General features: G+C 58.1%; 2 protein-coding genes across 3 annotated transcripts in view; both read left to right on the top strand.

The window, feature by feature from the left end:
- Positions 1-2,809, top strand: part of CTNNBL1 (catenin beta like 1) — a 48,095-nt gene extending 45,286 nt beyond the window's left edge. Inside the window, exon 16 of the mRNA XM_053958491.1 lies at positions 2,564-2,809. Coding sequence (XP_053814466.1) covers positions 2,564-2,652 — 89 coding nt within the window. The 3' untranslated portion in view covers positions 2,653-2,809. The remainder of the gene's footprint in view (positions 1-2,563) is intronic.
- Positions 2,810-11,281: 8,472 nt separating this feature from the next.
- On the top strand, positions 11,282-24,120 carry VSTM2L (V-set and transmembrane domain containing 2 like). Of its 2 annotated transcripts, none has more exons than XM_053958948.1 (4): positions 11,282-11,489; positions 18,901-19,073; positions 20,215-20,265; positions 22,750-24,120. In XM_053958948.1, the coding sequence occupies exons 1-4, from the start codon at positions 11,381-11,383 to the stop codon at positions 23,056-23,058; spliced, it is 642 nt and encodes a 213-aa protein (XP_053814923.1). In that variant the 5' UTR covers positions 11,282-11,380; the 3' UTR covers positions 23,059-24,120. The 2 variants fall into 2 exon arrangements, with proteins under 2 accessions (XP_053814923.1, XP_053814925.1); XM_053958950.1 differs by having other exon boundaries at positions 18,904-19,073.
- Positions 24,121-25,468: the final 1,348 nt, after the last annotated feature.

Below are 25,468 nucleotides of genomic sequence, written 5' to 3' on the forward strand. Positions count from 1 at the left end.
GGAGGTGCCTGGTCTCCATCTGTCATTGGGAATGGAGTGAGGCACTGGCCTCTCTGAGGTGATACTTGGCTCTGGAATGGCAAATCTCCCTGTTCCTCACTGATCCAGAGGGACTAGCCATTGATCCTGACTCCCTCAGGAGCTTTGTCAGAGCTGTCCCTGCTGAGGCCCCCCTCACACCTGGTGTCAGGTGAGCAGGCACACTGGGAGCTGGGCACGTGGAATGTCTGCTGCACATTTCAGCCCAAACCTGTTAGCACAGGTAAACACAAAGGAAGGGTCAGTGTGCTCTGAGGATGGAGCCTAGTCTGGCTCATGGTGCCTCCATCTGTGCAGGCTCCAGAGCTTCCAATATCCATTACAAGCCTCAGTATTTCCCAATTGATTTTTACTGTTCTGTAACCATTGTATTTTGTCTAATGAAGCAGAAACCAATCTTGGGCCCTTTCCCTTTGTGTAGCTACAGCAATGTGTAAGCTCTGGTTAACTGTTGGCAGGGGCAGCTTACATTTGATTTTTTTTAGCAGTCTCAGTGAAGTGGTGGAATTTTAAATAAAAAGTAAATACATAAAATCTCGGTTGGAGATTTACTTTTTTAAGCCTGATTCTGGGGGTTTTATCTGGTGTCTTCAAGCTGCTAATGCTTCAAATGAGCATTAGCAGCTGTCATAACCCAGTAAACATTCTGCCTTGGAGTAACTGGGGTTTTAGTCTTACAAAGCCTCGATGTTTAGAAGGAGAAATGCTGAGCTTTTGGACAAGATAAGAAGAATTTATGTCTTGTTTTTGTTTGGGTGATCTCCCAGTACAAAGGAAGGGCAGTGTCATTAGTGGCACTCAGTGGCTCCCTGCTTGTGCCCTAGTCCAAGCAGTCTGACCATCCTTACAGCTGGGGGCAGGGCTGCTGGCTGTGCCAGGCTTGGAGACTGTGGCTGTCCCTCACCTGGGCTTGGAGAGGCCACTGCAGGTGAGAAGTGTTGCCCTTGGGCTGCAATAAACTCCAGCACTCGCATCCACTCCGGCTGTTCCAGAGGCACTTACCCTGATGGAGCATGGAAGGGACTGCTGGGGACAGAGCTGGCTCCTCCACCAGCCCCAGTACTCAGGCTCTGGTACTGCCTGAGGGGACAGGGGAGCCTGAGCTAAGTGCCAGCCTTGGCTGGGAAGGGGACCCCATCCCTGTGCACTGGGATCATCTCCTGCCTCGCAGCAATCAGTCCATCCACAGGAGCTACAAGGAATCTGTCCTTGTAGGAGCTTTCTGCTGCTTTTAAGAGCTGTGGAGAGCAGCTCCTTCACTAAGAGAAGGTGTCCTGAGCTGGTCCTTTGCTGGGACAGTGGGCAGCTCAGGTTCACCTGCAGCAAACCTCAGCATTACCACCTGCTCATGTTACCGGTAGCAGGTTATAAATATTAAAAATATTTTTTTCCAGAGGCTTGGCAAAGAACTCTATTGCTTTTACATGGGAAGGGAGAGAGAGAGAGAGAGAGAGAGTGTTCACACAGGAGGGAAGACTCCCACATCAGCTAACTTCTGCCTGTCCTCACTGCTTTCAGTGCTCCTGTAACAAAGGCTTTGATGGAGCTCAGAGTGTGTAGCTGTGCTAAACGTATAAATATTAAAGCAAACTTTCTGCAGCAACTTACCATTCAGTGCTGAATACAAGCTGTTCTGTTTGTTTGGAAGAAGGAAAAGAATGCAAACAGCGGAGGCAGGGAAGCGCTGTCTGAAGCATCAGCCTGCTCCTGATTCCTCAGATTTGTTCAGCTCCTTGCTTCTGCAGCTCAGAACCTGCTTTTCATATTTTCTTTTTAAACCGTCTTTGAAAATACAGGTTCTGGTTGCAGGAAGGAGGGAGCTGGTAGGGGATGAGAGCTGCTAGCTCCAAATTAGTATCAAGGAGAGCTACAGAGGGCATGTTTAGTTCTGTGGTGTTTGGCCTTGTGCATGGATGGGCAAGACCATAGTCAGGGTCTGGTGTCCTCTGCCTGATGACAAGTAGTTTGGTTTGTAGTTAAATCTGAACTGGTGGCTTTTCTTCTGTGTGGTTAAAAGCACTGGGTAGATGGAGGAATTGGGGTCTCCTCGGCAAAAATCCTCATTCAGGATGCTTGGACAGCAGGCAAGTTAAACCCAGAACAGGGAATGATAGGCAGTTGTCACAGACCCCACTTGGCCTTCCCTGATGATGCTCAGTGTCCAAAGGGACCTGGGAAGCTGGTGATTTGCAGTGATTTATGGTACTGTTTGCATTTCTTGGGCATAATGCCATGATTCCCATGCCAGAAAATGGGTGCTTCTGGGTGCTGCTGTCTGCTTGGGCCAGAGCAGGGAGCTCTCTGTGTCTGTCTGCCTCAAAAGCTTTAATGAGTGTCAGCAGGTGTTTGTTATGCAAAGCTTTAACCCTGGGGATGGGCAGGAAAACCATCAATGCTCCTTGCATTAATTCCCATTTGGCTGTTTGTGTGGGTGTAGATTCCTCTGTGGTGTCTGCAGGAGTTGCTGTCCTTTGTTTGTTGCTGTTGCACTCACAGCCTGTGTCCCTCTGCTCTCTCCCTGCAGAGTACGCGGAGAACATCGGGGACGGGAAGAACCAGGAGTTTCGGGAGAGTGAGCAGAAGCGGATCCTGGATCTGCTGGAGAATTTCTGAGGACCTGGGAGACACCTCTGTGTCTGCTCACAAGGATGTGGCGCCAGTTCTCCCTCCTCCTGCCCCTCCTCCAGCCTCTATTGCACGATGAAAGTGATGTTTCTATGAAACTGCTTCTAAATGGGATTTGGGAGATATTAAAGATAGTTTGCTTTTTTTTTTTAGTTCCTGGTTTGTTATTTGAGCAGTGTTCTGTGAGTGGGGCTGCAGCTGCATACCCAGCACAAAGCCAGCATGAGGTTCTCATCCTTTTTATCTTTTTCCCCCTAAATCAAGCTGCCAAGGATCAGTGTGAAACAATACAAATGTATATGTGGCAGGGAGGGCAGAGAGGAAGCCTGCATGGCTCAAGAGACTGTAGGCAGGTTATTCCAGCGTGATCCATTAATGAAAATGTACAACCCTTGCTCTGATGGGAGGCTGAGGTGGTGGTGTGTGTCCAGTTCATCCCTTCTTCAGAGGCAGACAAGATCCAGGAATTGGCCACATCAGCCATTCCTGTTAAATCTTCCCAAAGGTGAGTGGGAATTGAAAGTAGGTTCTGTCACAGGCTGGTCACTGTTCCCTCCTGAAGAGGAAAAAGAGGGAATGAGTCCATTGGGGTTTTACCCAGAACTAAGAGTGAGGGGAGTAAGCAGTGACATGCCCAAATTCCATTGCCTTCCTTTCACAGTCAGCTTTGGGTCTTGGCTGTGCTTGTTCAGTAGAAAACCAGTGTTGTGGTTCCTGGACAGGGAGCTTGGCTCTTGGAGCAGCAGCAAGTCCCTGAGAGCAGAGGGTTGATCCTGCCTGCCCCAGGGGAAGGGGACACAGCTCATTCTCACCACCTTCTGCACCCCAGTGTGGTTTTGGGTGTCATTGTGTCAGACTCCAGTGCTTCCCTGAGCCGGGACTCCCAACTGGGATAGGAAGTAGCAGAGGATATTTTCCTGCATCCTCTTTTCTGCTGCTGAAGTTAATGACTGTCATCACAAGCCATCGTGGCTCCCGCAAGCTGGGCCGTGCCTAATTTAGAGAGATTTGCATGCTGGCAGCATTCATTTTTTATCTCCAAGAAAAATGCATTGTCAGGCAAGCTTAAAGACTGCCTTCAATCCTGACTGCACAGGCACTGCTGGCCTGGTGCTATTGAACGCTGGTGTTCAGGGCATCAGCATGGAAGTCGTGGCTTCAGCAGCCACAAAAAGCTGCAAAAATACTTTTTTTTTTTTTTTGTGCAGAACTTGTCAAATTCCTCATTTCTTTCTTCTGTTTTCAATCTGCTTCCTTAAAGGTGTTTTTTCCTTTAGCTTTCACGTGTGTTTAGGTTTTTACTTGAGTCTGGGAATTATTCCCTTTCCACACCAGTGGAGTTGTGGTCAGAGCTGGTCTCTGGTTTTCCCTGGAAGATAAGTGGCTGTCCCCTCACACTGTGCTTGTGTTGGAGGAGCTGAGGAGAAAGGGAGGGATAGGGATCTCAGAGAGAGAGTTTGAGGCAGAGCAGAAAGGGGACTTAGTGAATGTGGAACAATTTCAGGTGAGAAGTGGGCCATGTATCTGGGGGATAAAAGGGCAGGAAAGGTCTTGAGAAAACTTCAGTAAACTGCCTAAGGGCAAGGTAAGTTTATAAATCTGAGTGTCCATTTTAAACCTGATTTTGCTGTTTGCTGCACGTGTGTGTATGCTTGTGATCATTTCCATGCACAGCTGGTGGGCCGCTGCGGGTGTGCAGTGCATGATCCCTTCTCTGAGTTGGCTCCTCTCAGATGGGGAAAACCTCCTGCAGCATCTGCTGGGAATGAGATGTTGGTCACTGCCACAGTGGGTTGTGCCAGTGAACTCACAATGGAAGGTCTCGCAGCAAGGGACAGGGGCTGGAGGAACCAAAAGCGTGGTGGTGTGGTGTGTGGGTTCCCTGGGGAGCAGGAAAGGGTCCTGGCACTGCTCCAGCTGTCAGCAGCCAGTGCTGTCCTGGATCAGGAGAAGGAACAGGCACAGCCTGTGATGGGGCCTGGGCCTCAGCAGCATCCTGTGAGGTGGTGTTCCCTCTGCAGGGCTGGGGGCATGGTGCCACCCCTGCACTGCCTGTCGCAGTTCTTGGGGCTGTGGTGCTGCACCTGGGGAGCAGGAATGCCTTGCCATGAGTATTGTCTTCCCCAGCTGAAAGAAGAATTTGTGGGATTGGGGAATGGCAGTGTGCTCATCCCACCCAGCCCAGCCACTGTCCTTGTGATGGATGAGGGTGCTCCAGATGTCGCTGAGGAATTTGCGCAGAGATGGTTCCTGCAAATCAGGCTTTTACAAGGTGGATGATGAATTATTCCCTTCTAATTTCCAAGCTCTTTCAGAGGGACGAACCCCACTGCTCCAAAGGAGCCTGGTTGATTTTGGTCCTGGTAATCACAGCAGGCCCTGCCATGCACCCACACTCTGGCCCCACACCCCACTGCTGGGAAACACTGGATCCTCTGCCTTGGTCCTTGGGATAGGCTGGGGTCCACCTGGGCACACAGTTAATAATTAAGGTAATTATTCAGCTTAATGTGCTGCTCTAGCCAGCTCATTTGTGCTGTCATATTGAGCAGCACAGAAAAGCCTTGGAGGTGTGAGGATGGGCACCCCGAGTCTTGGCAGTTGTGGAGAATGACGTTATTGTAATTGGGGGAGGATTAAAAGGTGGAGTTAGTAACAGATTTCCCTGAGGAAGCATCCACAGGCTGCAGACAGGGGGATTTGTGCCCTGCTTTAACCCTGCTGGTTCTGTAGCCCTGGAACAGCAGCATCACTGTTGGCTTTTGAGTTAAACGTGGATTTTGGGAGAGGATGTGGGATTGGCACAACCCACAGGCAGCACCTGTGCGACTGTGGGCTGCTGGGAGTGATGGCAGGGACTGGTGGCAGGAGCCTGGTGGCCTTGGCTCCTCTGTGAGCCCTCACTGTGTTGAGCCACACTCTCCTGCCCACTCTGCTCTCAGAGTACCGGGCCAGCCTCAGGCACAGGGCAGCAAAACATGCAGGAACAGAGACCTCTTCCCATTGTACCCCTCCCTGGGCCATGCTTTCTCGTCTCTGATTGTAAACAGATTTGACTAAAGAGCTAAATGAGAAGGTAATTAGAGGGGAACGTGATGGATGGGGCACTCTGGTGATGGGAAGCAGGAATCTTGCTCTCCAGGAGAAAGGAGCTGGGAGGATGTTCTTCAGCAGAGCACCCGCGGTGCCTCACGCTTCCCTCTGCAGCAGGATCCCGGGATGCAGTGGTGGGAGCTCTGACCCCTGGGGACGCCCAAGGCTGCCCCAGGCTGAGACGAGCTGTGGGCAGTGGCTGCTGCAGGCGGGGATGAGCCTGTCACCCGGACATCTGGGCTTTGCCAGGACACTGATCCCAGTTTGGTACCAGGTGCACGAGGCTGCTGAGCACCAGTGCAGGATTTAAAAGCAGGAAGGCAGCAAAGGATGAGGGAGATGCTGTCCTCAGTCTGTGGGGTCATCAAGCACCTCTGCCCCATGGAGGTGCTTGCCCCGATGGGGTTTAGTTGGACTGAGGCCAAGCTGGGCTTGGCTGGGGCTGGGGAAATCCTGTCGCAAGTGTGAGAGAGGGGAGGGAGAGGAATGGTGACACCATCCATGCCGTGGGTGACAGGGTGGGAGTCCCAGTGCTGGCAGTCTCAGGGGGGATGGGAGCACTGGTTTCCTCCTGCTGGGAGTGGCAGAAGCTGCTGGCATTTCCCTCTGGCCACGGGAAATAGGCACGGACCATCCTCACTGTGTGTCCAAATCCATCTTCAGCTGCGCTCCCGGCTGAGCCTCCCTAAATGGGGGGAAATGAGTGTAAATCATGGCTGAGGAACATCTCCTGATATCCCAGTGGAGGAACTGAGGCTGTGCTAAATACAGACAGAGGCTGTCAGCACTGGGAGCAAACCGTCAGCTGCAAAATAAGTCACTTACACTATTGATTTTTTTCATTATTTTTTTTTTTTTCTTTTAAGGCCTTGCTCTCAGGGAAAGCTTTTCTCTTGGGGCAGGAAATTATTTGGAGGGGGAAGGGCTGGTTGGTTTGTGGTATTTTTTTGTTTGTTTCTTTTACATTTAATTTTTTTGGTGCTTAATTGTTTGGAAAGAGGGAACTGTTCCACAATGACAGACACCTGTGATGTTGCTCCTCTCCATCAGGAACCTGGCAGTGGGTTCTGCAGAGGAAGGAGTTAATGGCCTGGAAACAGGCTTGAGTTCTCTGAAGAAATAATTCTTTTCAAGTAATTTTCTTCTGAATTTTATGCTTTGGAGACTTCCCTGTGCAGGGGCTGCTCTGGGCAGAGGCCTATGAGTCCCAAAGCCCCCATGTGCTGGGGGGGGGGGGGGTGTTCCTGCTGCTTTTCCCACATCCTTCTGGGAATCCCGGGGCTCCCCAGGGTGGGGGGCCAGGGACAGAGGGCTGTGACCATCCCAAAACAGGCAGGGGGACAAAACCACCGTGTGTCCCTGCCCAGAAATACTCCCACTGCTCTCCCAGCCAGGTCGTGCCACTGGGAAGGGCTATGCTGGCAGTGACACAAGGAGCCCGTGGTGGTGCTGGTGTCTTGAGCAAGGTTCCCTCTACCTAAAAACCCTCTCCTGCTCGGTCTGTTATTTTTGATGCTGTTGTGGCTGTCGTGGTGTGGGTGGGTGGGTTGTGTTTGCTCACCTGAGCTCCCACTCACCGCCTCCCTGGCTGCTGCCTCCCTGCACCGGGGGATCCCGACAGGCGCTGCCTCCCTGGCTGGCTGTGCCCAGGATGATTTGTGGAGGAGCAGGCTCTAATGTTGCCTGGCGGGAGCATTGTTTTCCTGCAGCGCACGCAGACCTTTGCAAATAATCTAATAATGCAGGAATGTCAAACTTCAGCTGTGGAAGGAAATCCTTTTATACAGGAATTGTCAAGTCTCTAAACAAGTATCAGAAATGAGCTCAGTATCAATGTGGAGGGTGTTTATTCTGCCCGTCAGAGAGATGAACAACCCAATTCACTCTCCCAGGCAGACGCAAATTCGAGCGTTGGCTCCTGGACCTTAGGAGAGCTCAGTGCTGAGCCTTGGGGTGCCCCTGCATGAACCCTTAAAGAAGTGAATTTCAAAATAATGCATGAGGCAGACCCCAGTGCTTCAGCAGCTCTGGGGTTTGGGGTTTGAGGTTTTTTTCTTCAATTTGCTGGGCAGCTTTTCCTGTCAAAAGGGAACATGAGGTGTTGTTGGCTTTGCAATGAGCACGAGCAGCACTCAGGAGCCAGCAGGAAGGACCAATTCTCTTGCTTTCATTCTGGGTGTCCTTGGGCAACTCCAGGTTAGAGCTGTGTCCCCAGGGATGTTCTTTGTGCCCCTCAGGGTCTGGGCATCCCCCTGAGGCCGATGCCTCATGAGGTGTTACCGATCTGGCTGACCCCCATCCCCTTCCAACCCCACCCAGCTCTCCTGAACTCCACTGCACCCTCCAGCTTTGCAGGTTGCCTTTTCCTGATGGACAGGTGTCCCAGGGAATTCACATGCAAACCTCACGGGTGCACGAGCTGTGACCATGGTGGATGTGGTGCCTCTGGGATCTTTGTGGTTTCATTGCATGGAAGTGCCCACTGCTTTCCTTCATCTGGCGAGTGCCCCCCCCCACCCCAAGCAGAACTGAGCAGTGGGCAGGAACCTGGCACTGACAGAGACAAGGAGCGTTTCATCCTCGAGAGCGAGTCCCTGAGCCCATTCTGCTGGAAGAGAAGCCCTGTGAGGGAGGCGCTGGCTGTTTTGAGCAATAACAGTGAGCAGATAAGGGACCCGCTGCGCAGCGGGTGCCGGCTCGGCTCCGGGAGCCGCTGGCTCTGCTCCCGCCTCTGCGTGCGAGTGACCTCCCCCCGTGTCCCTGTCAGACAGCAGGGGGTTCTTTGGGGCTGCACGGCTGCACCCGCAGCAGCACCTGCCCGAGGCCTCGTCACCGGTGGATTAAAATTGAGGAGGAGAACCAAACCTTCCCAGCGTGCTTAAGACACGGGCACTGGCACTTTCCTGTCTGCTGGGTCCTGCAGAGCCCCAGTACCCGTTTTTCATCCACTGTGATGGCAGAAAATCTGCTGGAAATGGGACTTAATTCAGGCTCTGCCTCTGGAGGTGTTCCTGGCTCCAGGAGGAATTTATGTTCTTTGCTTCCTCCTGGCATGATTTAAATATCTCAGATGGTGCACAGGCAGGTTTCAGCCCTGGAGGTGCAGCTGCATGGCCTCGGCCTCCAGTGGGGGATGTGCTGCCCTTGTGTCGGGGTGCAGGAGCTGGGCTGGAGCCGGGAACCCCTGCCCACGCCTGGAATGTGCAGTCACCACTGGGTGACGTCTCCAGCTCCTGCTCTGGCTACACCTGTGGGTGGGTGCTTCGCAAAGTGTGGTGCCAAGTCTGGGGGAGCACAGTTTGTAGCTGCCACCTCAGTGTGGGCTTGTTTTTATTCCCTTGCTGACCAGTGGCAGAAGATGGTCCCTGGGCCAGACAGCAGCCACGAGACTGGGCCAATCGCCTAAAATGTGGAGCACACGAGTGCTTGGCCTTTGCTGCTTCTCCTGATGCACTTGACCCTGTGCACAAACTCCATCTTTCAGTACCTGAACTCTGTCTTTCAGTGCAAGAACCCCCTATTTCAGGGCTTCACAAACCCCATCCCTTCAGTACATGAATCCCTCTGTTTCAGTGCGTGGGTTTTGCCTCCACACATGCCTCTGGGAGATCTGATGCTTTTGCTTTGTCTGGATCCAGCCCAGAGCTCCTCCCTGACCCAGCTGTGTTTGCTCAGCAGCTCCAGGCAGCTTCACCTCAGGACACCTGAAGTCCTTTGCCACTGCTGCTGTTGCCATCCCAGAGTGAGACCCTCCGATCCCAACCAGCCATGGAAACCTCTAAATGCAGCCGGGCATGGCCATCATGCCCATTTTTCTGTCACTGCTGCTCCCTCCTTCCCTCAGCTTTTAACTCCAGAGGGAGTAATGAACTTGGGCAGAGATCAATGCTCTGCTCTGAGACAGGCTTTATTCTGACATGCAGCAAATGCTGCAGCAGGTACAATTTTTTTTTTTTTTAATTTATTGATTAGTAACGCAGGTACGAGGCAGCACAGCTCCTGGCCAGGACCTGCCTTGCTGGAGGGGAATGGGAAGAATACCCCCACTCTTTCTGGAGCCCTGCCAAGGGAAGGCTGAGGAAATACAGTCAGTATTTTCAAATCCAATTTAAAGAATCTCTTTGCAGCCAACATCTGTCATCTCTTGGCAGAAAACACCTGAAATAATCTGATTTTTTTCTGTTTATCTAGAGAGCAAGTAATATCCTTTTGATTGCTCTGTTGCATACAGATATTCTCGTGTGAGTGATACCTGCTCTGTGCCTCCCCTGGTGCTGAGGCCAGTGTTTAGGACAGTGATACGGCACCACTGGGCCCCTTGGTGAATTTTAGGCTTTTCAGAAGAGGTGTATGAATTGCACAGGTGCTGTGGTTGTGACCTGCTGTGATGTGCAGCTCTGGAAGTGTTGGTGCTGTCGGTGAATTTGACCTCAGGATTTATCCACCCAAAGGGACACTGGGATCCCAGCGGTTCCATGAAATCCTGCTCGAGTCAGGAGCAGGGTGGCCGTTCCACCTCTCTGGTGCCACCAGCCACACTCCAGCCGGGCTCTGAGGGTGCATGTGAGCTTGCAACCCACCCCAGCTTCAGGTTTTTCGTTTTGAGACAAGTCTTGCACAGTCTGGGACAGCGATCAGGATACACGTGGGGACGCGTGTCCTTGTTCTTCCTGTAACGTTTCAAAAGCCCCTCGAAGTGCCCCCAGCTGGGCCCTGGCACTTGCGGTGAAGCCGAAGCAGCGGGCACCGCACCGGCCGGGCACTGCCCCTCCGGCGCTGCATCTGCAGACGCTGGGGCCGTGCTGAGATGAACTGGAGGGCCCTGGGCTGGGTGGTACTGGGCCGTACCGGGCCGGGCCGGGCCGTGCCGGGCCGTGCCGGGCCGGGCTGGTCGGGCGGAGCCGCGCTCTGCGCCGGGCTCTGTCCTGGGTGCTGAAGCCTCCCCCGCCGAGACCGGCGGTGCCCGGGGTCTCGCCCCGCGGGGACCGGGGCCGCCCGGGAGAAACCTTTCCCTGTGTGGGACCTGTGCGTGCCGCGGGGCTCCGGCCGTGCGGGTGGTCCCGGCAGTGCGGTGCGGAGGGTCCCGGCGAGGCGTGGGAGTCCAGGCGGGACGGGGGATGCTGAGGGGTCCCGAGTGGGCGCGGCGGTGCCGGTAGGTCCCGGCAGGGCGGAGGAGAGGTGCGGGAGGGGCGGTGCGAGGAATCCCGGCGGTGCCGGGGGTTCCAGGCGGTGCGGGGCGGCACGGGTGTCCCGGCGGGGCGGCACGGGGGTCCCGGCGGTGCCGGGGGTTCGAGGCGGTGCGGGGCAATAACGGGGGGGTCCCGGCGGTGCCGGGGGTCCCGGCGGTGCCGGGGGTCCCGCGTGGGCGCGGCGGGTGCGGCCCCGCCCCGCGCGGTTTGAGGATGAACCGAGGGAAAAAAACTTGGGGGGTGCGCGCGGGCCGGGATCCCTCCGCCGGGCGGGGGAGGCTCCGGGCGAGCCGCGGCACCGCCTCGGCGCGCGGCGCCCTCCGCGCGAGGGAAGAGCTCCGCAGCGCGGCGGCGCCGGGACCGCGGCGCAGCCCCGGGGACAGGGCTCGGCCCGGCGGCGCCGCCGCCCCCGGGACGGACGCGCCCGCGGCAAGATGGGCGCCCTGGCCCTGGCCCTGGGGATTTTCCACTACCTGGGGCTCTACCTGCAGCTCGGCGCCGCCTCCCGGCACCCCCCGTGGGACGCCCCGGCGGCGGGCAGCGGTGAGGCGGCGACGGCGGCCGGGGCTCGGGAAGGGGGCGGCTGAGCGGCGGGAGCTCCCGGGGCTCGGTGCCCCGCGGGGCTGGCGGCGGGTCGGGGCGGCTCCTGCTCGGACAGCGGGACGGGTGCGGGGGATCGGGGATCCCGGTCGGGCTCCGCCGCCGAGGGCAGCTCCGTGTCGCGGTCCGTCGCGCCGGCGGCTCGAGGAGCGGGGGACAGCCGGGGCGAGCTGGGGTTGGGCTTCGCCGCTCCCGACTCCGGAGCCCGGGGGGCGGCCGCTGCCTTCGCCGCTGGGCTGCCGAGTCGGGGGCTCCGCACGGTGCGTCCCGGCGCCTGCAGCCACCCGCACCCCGCGTCCGTGAACCTCCCGGTGCGCCTCCCGGTGCCCGCCGCCGTCCGCACCCCGTCTCCGTGTGTCTCACGGCGTCGCCGCCACCACCCGCACCCCGCGTCCGTGAGCATCTCGGTGCGCCTCCCGGTGCCGCCGCCCGCCCCGCCGTGCGATGCCCCACGCCCGGCAGCGGGGCTCCCCGCCGCCTCCCGCTCCTCCGCTCTCTCCGGTGCACGGCGGTTCGGCGGGTCCGTGCTGCCGAGCCCGCCGGGATCCACCGGGGTTGGGAAGGGGAACCTCCTCCTGCATCCTGCACCCTCCGGTGAGGAACCTGGCGTAGGGGCAGCTCCCTCGTGGGTCTCGAGAAGGTGACAGGGCACCAAGACCCCTCGGAGGAGGCTGCTGAGACCCCTCCTCGCTCTCTGTGGAGTGACACGGGCACATTCAGTCTCAGCCCGAGGGGTGACCACGGGGACATGCTGGGTGCCCCGGTCCCAGCTCTTCCCCCCGCCCAGCTCCGGGGCCTCCCGTGTGCGGAGGGACCCACTGTCTGCCCCGAGGAGCCTCCAGGCACTCGCCTCGGGCCATGCCAGGGTGGCGGGTGTGAGGTGTTCCGCAGTTCGTGGTGTCCCGCAGCAGTGCGTGGGCTGGCAGGCACCTGCCTGCCCAGGGAAGGGATGGTCAGCCTCTGCATTGGGGGTTCACAGCAGGAGAGTTTCCAGACCTGCCAGGCTGGCATGCCAGACGGAAAGGTGGGTGAAGAGCCTCCATTAGCCACTGCTGCTCCCCACAGAAATTCAGCAATAGGCAAATAAATAGTGAAATGGTCGCTGTGAGGGAACAGGGAGCCAAAGGAGATGAAATATTCTGGGAGGGCGAGTGCACTTTGGAGCCACATTACAGCTTGCTACTCGAGCAGTTCTGCAGCAACTCACTTAATCACAACAGAAACCTTTATTAACGATACTGAAAAGCAGTGAATAAGTGGGTCATGTATAATAAGCCATTTGTGTTCAGTAGGTGAATACCAATTTGATAAAAGCTGTGTGTGCTGAAAACCTGTATAAATCGCTGTTTAGCAGATCGGAGACTGATCATTTCATTACTGGCTGGTGCAGCTTTGCCTCCACACCACGAGAGTCCAGCAGGTTGGAGACGTGGAGCGGGAGAGGGGCTGTGGCCAGCGGGATGGGTTCGGCCGTGGCTGGCGGGCACGGGCAGGTCCTGCCAGGCTCTGCCCGCAGCAGGCAGCGCCCAGAGCTCGCTGCCATCTCTGCCAGGTGCTGGAGGCCTGGAGGAGCCTCCACGGCATCCCAAGGCTCTGCCACAGCCCCGGAGTGCGTTCATTCTTCCTTTCAATTTGTCCACGCCGGATGCAGCCGGGAATTGACCGGGAGCAGCGTGTGCTCTGCAGGCATCGGCGAGTGGCCATGAGCACCCCTGGGGTGCGGGCACCTCCCCCCTCCTGCCACCCCACAGTGGGCAGCGGGGTTCTGCTCGCAGGGCAGCCACGGCTGTGGGGAGAGAAAAGTCACAGTCAAAGAAAGTCCTTTACCTGCCGCCACAGCAAAGGCTCTGCCTGTGGCAAGGATGAAACCAGAATGGGCTCCAACTGCCCCGTGAGAGCATCTGAGCCCGAGGATTCTTCCCACCATCCCTTCCCTACCCACAGTGCTGCTGCCTCTCCCCCTTCTCTCCTCTCCTCAGCCTGGCTCCTTCAATTATTCATGCCCCCCATTGCAGCCTGTGCACGCTGGGTTGCTGCCATCGGCTTTCTCATGCACTGGCTGGGAAGCTCCAGCCGCTTTCCCAGCCTGCTGGCTCTGGAGCGGGGCAGGGGAGCTGTGCCGTGAGGAGGAGCTGCCCGGCTTCTTCCCGGCATCCTGTACAGGCGATATCGCCTCGCCTCAGCAGAGCCGCGGCTGCAGGCTGGAGAGAGCGGTGCCCCGGCTCCCCAGGGCGCTGCCCTGCTCCGTTCCCGCACACCCCAGTGATTATTCTATCAATTACTTTCATAAACACTTTGCATTCTGCCGGATTTTTGCACACTTCCTGGTGGGAATTCTCCACGCGATGTGTTTTTCCTGCTGCTGTTCGTGCAGTCATTCAGCGCAATTACATCTGACACCTCTCCTCATCAAACGTCTGGGCTTTCTCTTCCCTTGAAGCGGCTGACAGACGACGGGCCAGACACTGGGAATTATTACGTTAGGACAGTGACAGCTAATTTTAATCATAACGTTCCCCATGAGCGAGGCAGGAATCAACCAACAGCCGGCACGGCTGCATACGGTCTGGGAGCTGTGGGCAGCACGGCAGGGCTGGAGTGAGGACCTGGAGTGGGCCAGGGAGCTGGAGGCTCTGCACTGCTGCCTCCTTCACCAGGGGCTGCTCCGGGGCCAGATGGATGCCCAAGTGGGCACCTGCTGGGCCCTCTCCCCTTCACGGCTCCTCTGGGATTTTTGGTTCATGGTGTGAGTGGGACTTGTCCATCTTGGGACAGACAGCCCTTCCTGGCCCCGTCCTTGACAGCTCTGGCTCTCTCCGAGCTCCTCTGTTCCGTGGCTGTTTCCCCTTTCCTGCCTGGCTGTCCCCTCCCTATGGCTCCATCTGTGGTGGGTGCCCGATTGAGCACCGGGGATGTTGGCTGGGCTCGGTTGTGACGGGTGCATTCATGACTTGTATCGTGTGCTCCGTGTGCAGCTGGACTGGGATGAGCTCAGCAGTGGTGGGGTGGGCAGAGCCGGGCTGGAAGGTGCCGTGTCCATGAGCACCAGGCACTGCCAGCTCTGGGGGATGGTACCAGCACCTGTGTGCGGTGTGGGCAGCTCTTGGCAGCAGCTGCCGGCGCCGGTGGCTCGGGTTTTGGGTGCTGGGTGTGAGACCAGGGGGGCTGATCCTGTCTGCCCCCTCCCATTCCTACAGAATGATTCCAGGTGAGAATCCTCCCCTGGCTGCTGGGAGCCATCCCCTGGCAGAGAGCAGCACCAGAGCGAGGGGTGGCTGCAGGCTGGCTGCACACACTGCTGGAGCTCCACAGGGAGCTGTCAAAAAAAGGCCGTTTTAGGGCTTTGCTACTTATACTACCAAATAGCAGCTCTTCCTTGAGCCCCTTGGGAGGGAATTTTCTGAGAACTGTGAGTCCCCAGGACCCAGATGGGAGCAGCAAGTCCCCTTCCATGGGCAAAGCTTTGTGTATCCGGGGCCAGACTGGAGACACTCACCACTGACCTCACTCTTGCTGAGGGGGTTAAACATTAGGGGAGTGGGAAGCGCTGGGGACAGGAGCTGGGGCAGCCCAACACGAAGGGGCACTGCTGGAAACATCTGCAGTTTTCAAGGTTAATTCCAGCTCTCTGATGAGGTGAGTGCTGGCCTGATCACATTCACTGAGTTAGGTGGGGTTTTTTTTGTTTTAACTCACATGCTGCAAATTTGAGCTCCTTCTGCTGCTCATATGACAGTAAAGAGGGGCAGAGCAATGGCGCTGCCATCCCCAGCGTGTGGTGGGAGCCTCCCGGCCCCAGCCACGGCCGCGACGCTCCAGCCTGACGCGTCTCGTGGGAAGGGAGATGGCTGGATGGCTGGAGGAGAGCAGCGCTCCCCGCCAAAGTGCTCTGCCCGCTCAGCTGCCGGGGCCGGGGCCACCTGGCCTCTCTCAGCAGTGACGCGGCCGTCACGCCGTGTTTATGCAGCGGTTCGCACCGCGATGTGTTTTCAGCGCCCCGGGGTCAGCATCCCTGCTCGCAGCCTTGTCAGGAGGAGACGCATCCACAGCTGCTCGTGGCGGTGGGAAGGGGAGGGGAGGGAGGCTGCAGCCCGACCTGTGCAGCAGCCTCTGGCAGATCCGGGGTCCCCATGGTGGGGCATCGGTCACACAGGCACTGGGGTAGTGCCCAGCTCTCTACTGGATCCATCCGGAGGGTGCCTCCCGATCTCCCGGGATGGCTCTTTCCCAGGCAGGCTGTGCCAAGGGCTGGGGGGTCCGTAGCAGCCAGGAGGGTCCATGTGTCTCTCTGTCCCTGCCCTGTCCGTGTGCCGGGATGTGTCCCGGGTGCCTTTGCTGCCGGCAGGACATGGCGCCCCTGAAGCCGGGGCTGTCGCTGTCCATCAGCCACGGGGGCCGTGGGCTCCTGGGAAGGGGAGGGTGCTGGGGAGGTCGTGGATGTCTGGGGAGGGGACGGTGCCGGAGGGGCTGTGGGTGCCTGGGGAGAGTGTCAGTGGTGGTGGATTCTCTTGGACTCATTTGCTTTTCCTGCAGCGGTGCAGCACAAACCCAGCAGGTCAGAGCCGGCCCCACACCAGGGAGGCAGGGCAGGTCTGGATGGACACTCCAGCGGGCAGGAGCAGAGGGACATTTCAGCTCCCCCAGCCCCTGTCCCTGCCCAGTGTGGGACGGAGCCAGCCCCAGCCCCACCGCCTGCTTGGCTGTCACCCCACCAGCCCGGCTGCAGCTCCAGAGAGGGGCTCCAGCTCCGCTGGGCAGAGAAAGAGGCTTCTGACTCCGTGCTTAGGGAAAAAATTCCTCCCGGAGCAGGAACCTGCGCTGACCAGGTGATTAACAGGAGTTTGCAAATGTCCAATGCATATTTCATTGTCCTTTGGTACATCTTTACAAAACCATTAGCCTGAGTTGGTGCCTCTGACGCTGCTCTGGTGTTGTCCTTGGTGCCGTGTGGGGGCTGTGGTGGGGGGCTGTGGAGGCTGGCACAGCTGAGGAATGGCAGGCAGCAGGCAGAGTCCTGCTGGGCTCCTGGGGCTGCACGGCTTTCTGTGCTGCGTGGGGCCTAAGGACGAGGCAGGGGGATGGAGCAGGGGTCTGAGGTCATTTCCAGGTGCTTGGGGCAATGCACGACCTGCTCTTGCCCCAGCACAGTCCCATCCCCGCTGCAGGAGCCCCCTCCCCGTGCAGAGCGTGACCAAGGTGAGGGATGTGCCCACCACAGGTCTGTCTCTGGTTTATGAGAGCACCAAGCTGTCCCAGCAGGCATTTTCAATTCTGTTTATCTGTGTTTCCCCATTGAGTTCATTTTATTTCCCCTGATTTTTATTTCCTGGAAGATTTATTGATCCTAGTGTTCTCAGTTTATGACAGGTAGCAGGCCATAAAGCACACGGAGCGGCGGCCCCCTCCCTCCCTCTGTGGGGATGAGGCTCCAGTGTCAGTGGGGGGAGAGGGATGGGGCTGGGGGGGCAGGGACCGGGACACTGCGGGGATAGGGCAGTGGCCAGAGTTGGTGACTTGTCCAGTGTTCACAGGAGCAGTGTCCAGGCAGCTTGGCCAACCCAGTGCAGGGTCCATGCCCAGCCTGGGGGCTGCCTGGGGGGACCCTGATCCCCACTGGGGTCCCTGTGAGGGGCAGGGCTGAGGGGCACTGAGTCACCTCTCTCCAGGTGGGGTTTGGGTCCACGGCATCCATCAGGCAAGGCACATGGTGCTGCTGGAGGACATATGTGAAAGATGTGTCCCCAGCAAAAGTGATGACCCTGGGTATCCATCTGCAGGATCTATGCTCCTCTGGATGTGCTTGGAGGTGGCTGAGCTCTGGGGTTAATTAGTACATACGCTTCCCAATTAAAATCAGAAAGAAAGAAGGCGCTTGATTCAATCCAGCCTTTTCTCAGCTTATCTGCCAAATTCCCGTCTGTGGGAGCAGATTTTAATTGTGTTCACAGTAATTTGGACCTGGCTGGAGCCCTCAGGCCATTACCCCACCTCTGCACTGCTGGAGCTGTGGTGGCTGGGGGCCTGGTGCAGGCTCTGCTGGGACCCACTGGCTCTGGCCATTGCTCCTGCCAGCAGGAATTCTGCGGGGCAAGAGCCTGATCCTGGCTGCAGCCAGGGAATGGGTGGGCGAGTGCTGGTCAATGACCGGACACAATAGCCTCAGCTGTTGTGCCCAGTCATGGCTTGGAGCATGGAGGAACCCCTTGTCCTGTGCCAAGAAGACCCCCCTGCTCCTCCCACAACCCTTGGTCACCAGAGTTGTTCCCTTGCCTGGGGTTCCCTCCCTGCCCAGCACAGAATCCATGTGGTTGCTGGCACCAGGCTCTGGGTGAACGGGATGTGGGAACAGCGCCGGGAACCCCACCAGGACACCCTGCCTTGGTAAACCCTGGCGTTGGGTATTTTCCTCTGTTCCCTGCTGAGATGGATTAAAGGAAAGCGATAAGTGGATGGGATTTCCATGCATCCAGAGGGACAGGGAGATATTAGAAGTATTAACTTTTTGTCTGGGCTGGTGATAATTGGTTTTCAGAGGGATCAGGGCTGGAGAGAGTGTTGCTCCCGACAGGCTGTGTGTCCCAGAGGGCTCCGGTGGCTCCCATGGGACCTGCACTGTGGCTGTGAGCCAGCAGTGCCGGCAGCGTGAGGTGGGGAGTGAAGACCGGAGGCACAGGGCACCCTCGGAAGCCAAAGCAGTGCCGGGGTGTGCAGGGGGCAGGCTGCCCTGTCCCCATGCTGTGCCACGGAGAAGCCACCGCACCGATCGTGGCAGCAGCGTTTGCCGGTGCCCTGCACACTGGGGCCGTCTGTACGGAGGAACAACAGTCTCTCCAGAGGAGATGAAAAGAATTCTAATTACATCTCTGAACAATATTTGTTTTGAGCGAGGAAAGCAAACCATATGGCGTGTGGGAGCCTGTTTGGGGCCGCATTAAGTGAGGATTTGTTTTTCAGTTATGTCCTGATCTGAATGAGATGCAATCATGCTCTATTTATTTCCTTCACCTCAGAGGTGTGGCAGGTCCCGCGCTCGTTCTGGGGCAGGGGTCTGAGGGATGCTGAGCCAGCAGGGACCACAGGTTTCTGCTCCCTCCCTTTCCCCCCACTGCTCTTTGCAAAGTGCCTGGGTGGGGGGCAGGCACCTCTGCTGGGGGTGGGGAGGGGACACTGGTGTGGGAAAGGAGAAGCTGGGGATGACAAGGACCTGTCTGCTGTGCCATAGGGGCTGGGTCTGTTTGGCCAGGGAAGGATCCAGGCACTCCTGGTGACTCTGCCTGTGTGGCCGGTGGCATTGTCCTTCACCGGGACAGTGCTGCGTCCCCGCAGGCACCCACAGCCCTCGCTCTGTCTCCAGCAGCTCTCTTCACCGAGACCCCCCACGACATGACGGCGCAGGCGGGTGAGGATGTGGAGATGGCGTGTTCCTTCCGCGGCAGCGGCTCCCCCTCCTACTCCCTTGAGATCCAGTGGTGGTACGTCCGCAACCACAAGGACTGGACGGACAAACAGACGTGGGCTTCCAGTCAGGTAATGCCCCTCGTCCTCCTCCTCCACGGCAGCAAGGAACGGCAGAGCCCTTCAGGCAGAGCCTTTGCCTGCACTTGCCATGGGGAAGGGCTTTGTTTGCAGCCACTGCTGGGTTTTGGTGGGACCCCGACCCGCAGCAGCACCCCCGGTGCTGGCTGGACCTGCAGAGCAGGGTTTCACCTTCTGCTCTGACAGAGCAGCCGAGGGTCCTGTGGTGCAATTAATTGGCTGCATGGGCTGCTTGACGTCCAGCTGCACCGAGGATGCTCCGGGGCCAGTGGGGCTGGGCTGTCCTGGCTGCCCTTCCCAGCCAAGGGGCTGCCTGGCCCATTGCCAGGATCCATCCCATGCTGAGGCTTTGTCTTTTTTTTTTTTTTTTTTTTTTTTTTGTGCTTGTGCCTTTGCCTATCTCATCACCAGCTCATCCCTCCTGGCCCTGCACCCTCCACCCCTCCCTTGTCCCCTGTTCCCCTGTGTACTCGTCCAGCAAACAGCCTCTCTTTATTTCTCTCTCTGTTCACACAGAGATAAGGGCCAAAGAATGGGAAACAGCTTTGGGGATTTTAATGAGTCTTTATTGTAGTGACTTTGGCAGGGTTGCTGCTGGTGTTGCCATAAACTGAGGAGCCTCAGGGCAGTGCTGCCAGCATGGGTGGAGGCCTGCCAGGGGTCGAGGGTGGGCAGGGCCAAGGGTGTTGAAGGTGCTGGGAATGCACAGCCTGTGGCTGCAGGAGGGAAGATTGGTGGCAATGGGGCAGGTGCTGGCAGTGATGGGGACAGAGTTCCAGGGACAGGGGTCACTCCTTGCAGCAGTGATGCCACAGTGATCAGGGCTCCATCCCCACTCCTGGACCGTGGGGAGCACCTGGAGCTGAGATGCAGCAGAACCTGTGGGTGAGCACCCCTATGCTCCCTGGCTGCTGTGCTGCTGCTGGTCCCTCCCATCCCGGGTACCCAGTGTGACTTCATCTGCCCTGGGTGCCTGGGTTTGCTGGGGTTGGGCAGACTCTTCTCTCTTCCCCCTTTCTCCCTCTTCCTTCCTGCTTGGGGCAGGCATCCTGGGAGTGGGAAGGAGTCTGGTGGGCTGAACTGACCATTTCTCTTCCCTCTCTGGTCTCCCCCTACCCTGCTTTTTCCACAGCTGAAATCATCACCACCAGAGGAGCCCGGGAAAGAGGCGACAAAAATCAGCGTGAGTTTGGGTGATGGTTCTTGTTGAGGGCTCAGCAGGACATTCTGCTGGTCCCAGTGCCACAGGCTGGGAACACCAGGGTGGGAGACCTGGGTCTGCCTTGGCTCAGTCCTGGGGGTGACCGGGGTGAGGGGTGGCTGCCCTGCTCTCCCTGGCACCGAGAGGCACAGCCTGGACCCTGAGCCTCGTCCGGCATCTGAGTGACACATTAATGCCAGGGATAAAATAATCCAATTGACTCGGCGGATTAGCATCCCAAAGCCATTTAGGCTCATGTGAGCAGAATGAGGAGCTGCTAATCAGTTAAATAAAACACTCTTGGACTTCTGCTGCCAGGTGTGTGCCCCCCTGGCCCTCCCTGCCTTGGGGAGCTCTGCATTTGGGGGTGCCACAGACACAGAGCAGTGCTGGAAAGCTTCCCACTGTTACCTGGCACTCGCTCCTGGCACTTCTATTTTCCTTCACTGAGTGAGCAAGGGGGGATGGGGTTGGTCAGGCACCCGTGGCTTCTCAGATGGGTGCCCCTCACACCCAGGATCAGTCTCTCATCCCTCGGGAGCCCTTCCCAAGGGAGAGCATCACCTTTCAGCACTCACTTGCAGGATCAGTGCATGGCTCTCTCGATGGTAACAAATCCCCCTCCAGCGGTCATGTCCCCTTAGATTAATTGACACCCACAATCCATATCCAAACCTAAGTGGGTTCCTCCAGGATCTGTTCCTCACCAGGGTGCTGTGGGTCTTTGCCCCACAGGCAGCAAAGTTCCAGGACTGCTGCTGGAGCAGCCAGAGCCTGGGCTCTGCCAGGCCCTGTCTGCTCAGCTCGGGGGGCTGCTGCTCCCTGCATCCCACCCAGGCCCTGCTCCAGGGGCAGGAGGGGCTGTGGTGGGTGCACGGAGCCATCCTGGGGCCAGCACTTCTCTCAGTTCAACCAGTGCATGTTTCAGCATAATTAGGCAGTTAATTGCACGCCGGGATGGAATTGACGGGTGTGTGAGTGTAACCAGGATTTGTTTTGAATCATTCGAGGTCTCTGCTGCTTCCTCCAGATCCAGCCAGCAGGGAGAGGCTGGAGCTTCAAACCTCTTTTGTTTGTTGTTATTTCAAATGTCCTTGGTCATTAAGTGTTTATGGAATGGAGGAGGTAAATGAGCATGGGCGGTTCTGATGGAACGTGAGGTACAGCCACAACAGCAGGTGACAGGGAACAAACAGCAGGGTCAAACAGTGAGGGGGGGATGTAAATCCCGAGGAGGAGCCACTGTGCCAGGCACCCCTTGGCCGTGTATTATTCACCAAACACACCTGGTGCTGGAGATGCTTTGCAGGGATGAAGAGCTGTGAAACATGATGAGTTTGGGTTTATTTTTCCCCCCCTTTGAATCCAACGGCAGAGCACAGGGCTGAGCTGGGGCTGGGCACAGCAAATCTGCCCATCCTGGCCATGCCGGGGCTCTGCCCCATTCCCATGGGCAGTGAGGGCTGTCGCTGCCCTGCCTGTGCTGGTGGAGCCACAGGAGTTATGGCCTGTCATAAAATCTTCCCTCCTGAGGCTCAGTGACCTGCTGGGTAGTGGCTCCATGGCCACTGGTGGCACCAGCAAATTGGGGTTTTATTTTATTAGTTCTAAATTTCCCAGCCATTAATTTCAGTGACTTCTGGCTCTCTCAACGAAGAGGTTTTTTTGAAGCTCCTTTCCCATGGCAGTCTCAGCATCTGGGCACACTTGCACCAGGGCTTGTCCTGTCCCAAGAGACCCACACTTGGAGCAGTGCAGGATTGGGGCTCACGGCTCCCTCTCAGCAGCCCATGGTGTGCAGGGCAGCTGAATGCAGCAGCTTGTGTGTGCTCATGTGTGTTTGTATGTGCTTGTATGTGCACGTGTGGGCAGGTGTCTTCATGTTCCAGTACTGGATGCCACCACAGTGAGGGGACATTGAGGGGTCCTGGTCCCCACGCTGCCTCCTGTGCTGTTTGGGGTGGGTTTTGCCCCTCTCCAGCCCCATTTCCAAACACCATAAAATCCTCAGCTAACAAATGCAGTGGCGAATAGAAAAACGGCCTTTGCCATCCAGTGTGATTATAGGGAACAGAGCCAGGGGCCTCGGGGTGGGTTATAAATCTGATTTATTGACCCAGCCCAGAGCAGCCACGGCTCTGGCTAGTGAGTAAGTCTTAAATTTCATTGGGTGATAAATACTGAGAGCGAATCAATTTGGTAGAAAAGCTAATTAGCCAGCGTGGTTCCGCATCGATCTCCGAGCCCTGCGTGGCCGGGTGCGAGCCGGGGCTTCCATCATCCTGCGGGCCCAGGCTGGGGCTGGGTCCCCCCTGCACCAACTTCACCAGCCTTTACCACGTCCTCGCCAGCCAGGGCGTGGCGTGGTGTGGTGGCACACGGTCGGGGGTGGCACTGACCCGGGTGTCTGGGGGGGGGCAGCGGGAGTCCTGGGGGCCCCCTGACCACCCGTCTGCCCCGATGCAGGTGGTGAAGGTGGTCGGCAGCAACATCTCCCACAAGCTGCGGCTGTCGCGAGTGAAGCTGGAGGACGAGGGGACGTACGAATGCCGGGTGATCGACTCCAGCGACGGCAAGGCACGGCACCACAAGGTGAAGGCGTACCTGCGGGTGGAGGCAGCGGGGGGCCCGGGGCACCCCCAGGACACCGAGCTGCGGGAGGCGCCGCTGGCAGAGCTCGCCGCGCCGGGCTCAGCCCACGCACACCACCACCACCACCACAAAGCCGGGAAGGAGCTGAAGAAGCGCTCGGCAGACACCTCCTGTGTGCTGTAGGTGGGCGGTGCGGGGGGACGCCGGAGCCCCCCTCCGCCCCGGACTCAGCGGAGCCACCAAGGGTCCCGCACCCCCTGCCAGAGACTGGCCCCACCACCCCGTCTTGTCCAGCACCCCTCGCCACCTCCCTCTCCCACAGGGCGCCGCGGGTTTCTCCCCAGCCACGGGGCCCAGCGGTGCCAGGGCTCGGCGTGGTGTGGGAGCCGGACCTGTCAGTGCCGTGGCTGCATCGCCGGGGCTGTGCCCGGGGCCAGGGCATGTGCCCACACGTGGTGGTCCCCATCCCCCCGGCCTTGTGCGGGTGGGCGCCCGCTGCCGCTGCCACCGTGGTGCCGCGGGCTGTGCTGTGTCCCCGCTCTCTGCCCAGTGGGGCCCTCCTGCCCACGGGACCCTCCCTGCCCTCCCCCGTGCTTCGCAGACCCAGCCGCCTGTTCCTGTAGGTTGCCCCGTTTAGTTGCTCGGTTCCAGCCCCACAGTGCGTATCTTAGTTCCAGCCTCCATCCTAGAGCCCGTGTGTATCCCCCCCTGCCCTGCCTGCCCCTGCCTGCCCGCAGCCCCCAGCAGCACGTCAAGGCCTGAGCTCAGCAGAGGAAGGACGGCACGGCCCATTCCTGGCATCGCTCAGCCAGGCAGCTGCCCGTGCTCCGTGTATGCCCGGGAAGGTGTGCCATCGGCGCTGGCCCCTTCACCCATCACTCCTCCTCCCCTCGCATCTCACAGAGGATGGGGCGCTCATCCGCCAGCCCCGTCCAGCGTGGCCCCGTCCCGCTGCCCGTGCTGCCGTGGCTCTCGGCCCCCTCTCGGTCAAACATCCCTCCCCACCAGGCCACAGCACCACGTTGCCCCGGGCAGGGTCTGGCCCACGGGCTCTTGTGTCGCAGTGCAAACAGCAGAGCCCGTTCCTGCTGCCCCCACGGGTGACCACGGCCACTGGTGACGGAGCTGTGGGGAGGGAGAGGGGGGTCCCGAGCCTCCCCGCCCGGGTGCCGGGCGCTGCTCCCCTGCTGCCCCCCAGCCTGCCACCATCAGACCTGCTGCAGCTAATAAAGCTCTTTAAACGAAGCCTCTGCCGGTCTGTGCTCTCTGTCTGTGGCACGGCAAGGGGACAGGGCTTTGGCATGGCCTCGGGTAAAAAGGGGCAGAGCTAGGGCTGCTGGACTGGGGCCGGTGGGGATGGCCATGAGGGTGGGCATCAACATCATCACCTGCACCTGAGGGCTCAGAGCTTTAAAAAGCTCCAGCTGGGGAGCTCCTGCCCAGCCTGGGAGCTGCTGCCCTGCGGGGTGCAGGATACAGCAAGGTCCCAGGTGAGCTGGGGATGCTCCGTGCTGTGGCCATGGAGTGCTGGGTGCTGTGGGGTGGCTGGGTGGGCTGCCAGGTGAAATCCTGACACCCACCTGGGCACTCAGACCAGATTTCCAGCCTGGTGGGAGGTGGGGTGCCCAAAGCAGGGTGCTGGCTGCCCCTGGGGCCTCGTTCTGCCACTCCAGTGGCAATGCCCAGCCTAGCCCAGCTGCCTGGAATCCTGCAGCTCCTTTGAAGCTTGTTACTTCCTGGACCTCCATCATGCTCACCCCTCGCTGTGCTGATGAGAAGGACAAGCACTGGTGGCTCTTTCTACCACCAGAGGTGTCAGCCTGTGCTGGGGGCAGGAACAGGCAGAGGTGGTTGGTGTCTTTGGAGCCATGGTCACCTCTGCCACCTGGAGAACTGCAGTCTTGGGGAGCAAAGGGCACAGGAGAAAAACATTCAGGAGCTGCAGGGCAGCAGCTGTAAATCATTGCAGCAATTTTTTTTCCAGTAATGGTGCTGTGCCATAGCAATTCATGGCAGAGCTATGGGGCTGGGGTTATGCTCAAATTCTCTGTCAGGGAATGGGATTGCGAGGAGAAGAGAGTTTAGGATGCATTGGTCACCTGTGCAGCAAAACACAGGACACAGCAGAGGACAAGGAAGACCCAGGGACATGCTAGGAGGGGCAGGAGGCTGCAAATCATCTCAAACAGGGAATAAACAAATTGCTGTGCAGCACAGTGATTTGTAAAACCTGGAGGTGAGCTTTAACAATAACAGGTTTTATTAGAAGAGATTAGTTTAGCTGAATTTATAGGAAATCTTAGGAGCAAGAGTTGAGGAGAGGAGCCTGCTGGATCTGTGTGTGTGGCTCAGCAGTGCCTGGTGCCAGGGGCTGTGTGTGGGACTGTGCCCCCCAGCACAGTGTGGCAGTCCCCCAGGGTCCTGGCTAGGTTTGTGAATGGAGGAGGCAGCTGGACACAGTTTTCTTTGCTCTCTGATCCCAGAGAGGGTGGCTGGAGCTGGGGGTCCCCACCCCAGAGTGTTGGGGGCTACTTGGTGGAGGAGAGTTCTGGTGGGGAAAGCCCGGGGCTTGTGAAGGGGCTGAGCTTAATAT

This window comes from Vidua chalybeata, chromosome 17 (genome assembly GCF_026979565.1).
Source record: "Vidua chalybeata isolate OUT-0048 chromosome 17, bVidCha1 merged haplotype, whole genome shotgun sequence".
Lineage (NCBI taxonomy): Eukaryota > Metazoa > Chordata > Aves > Passeriformes > Viduidae > Vidua > Vidua chalybeata.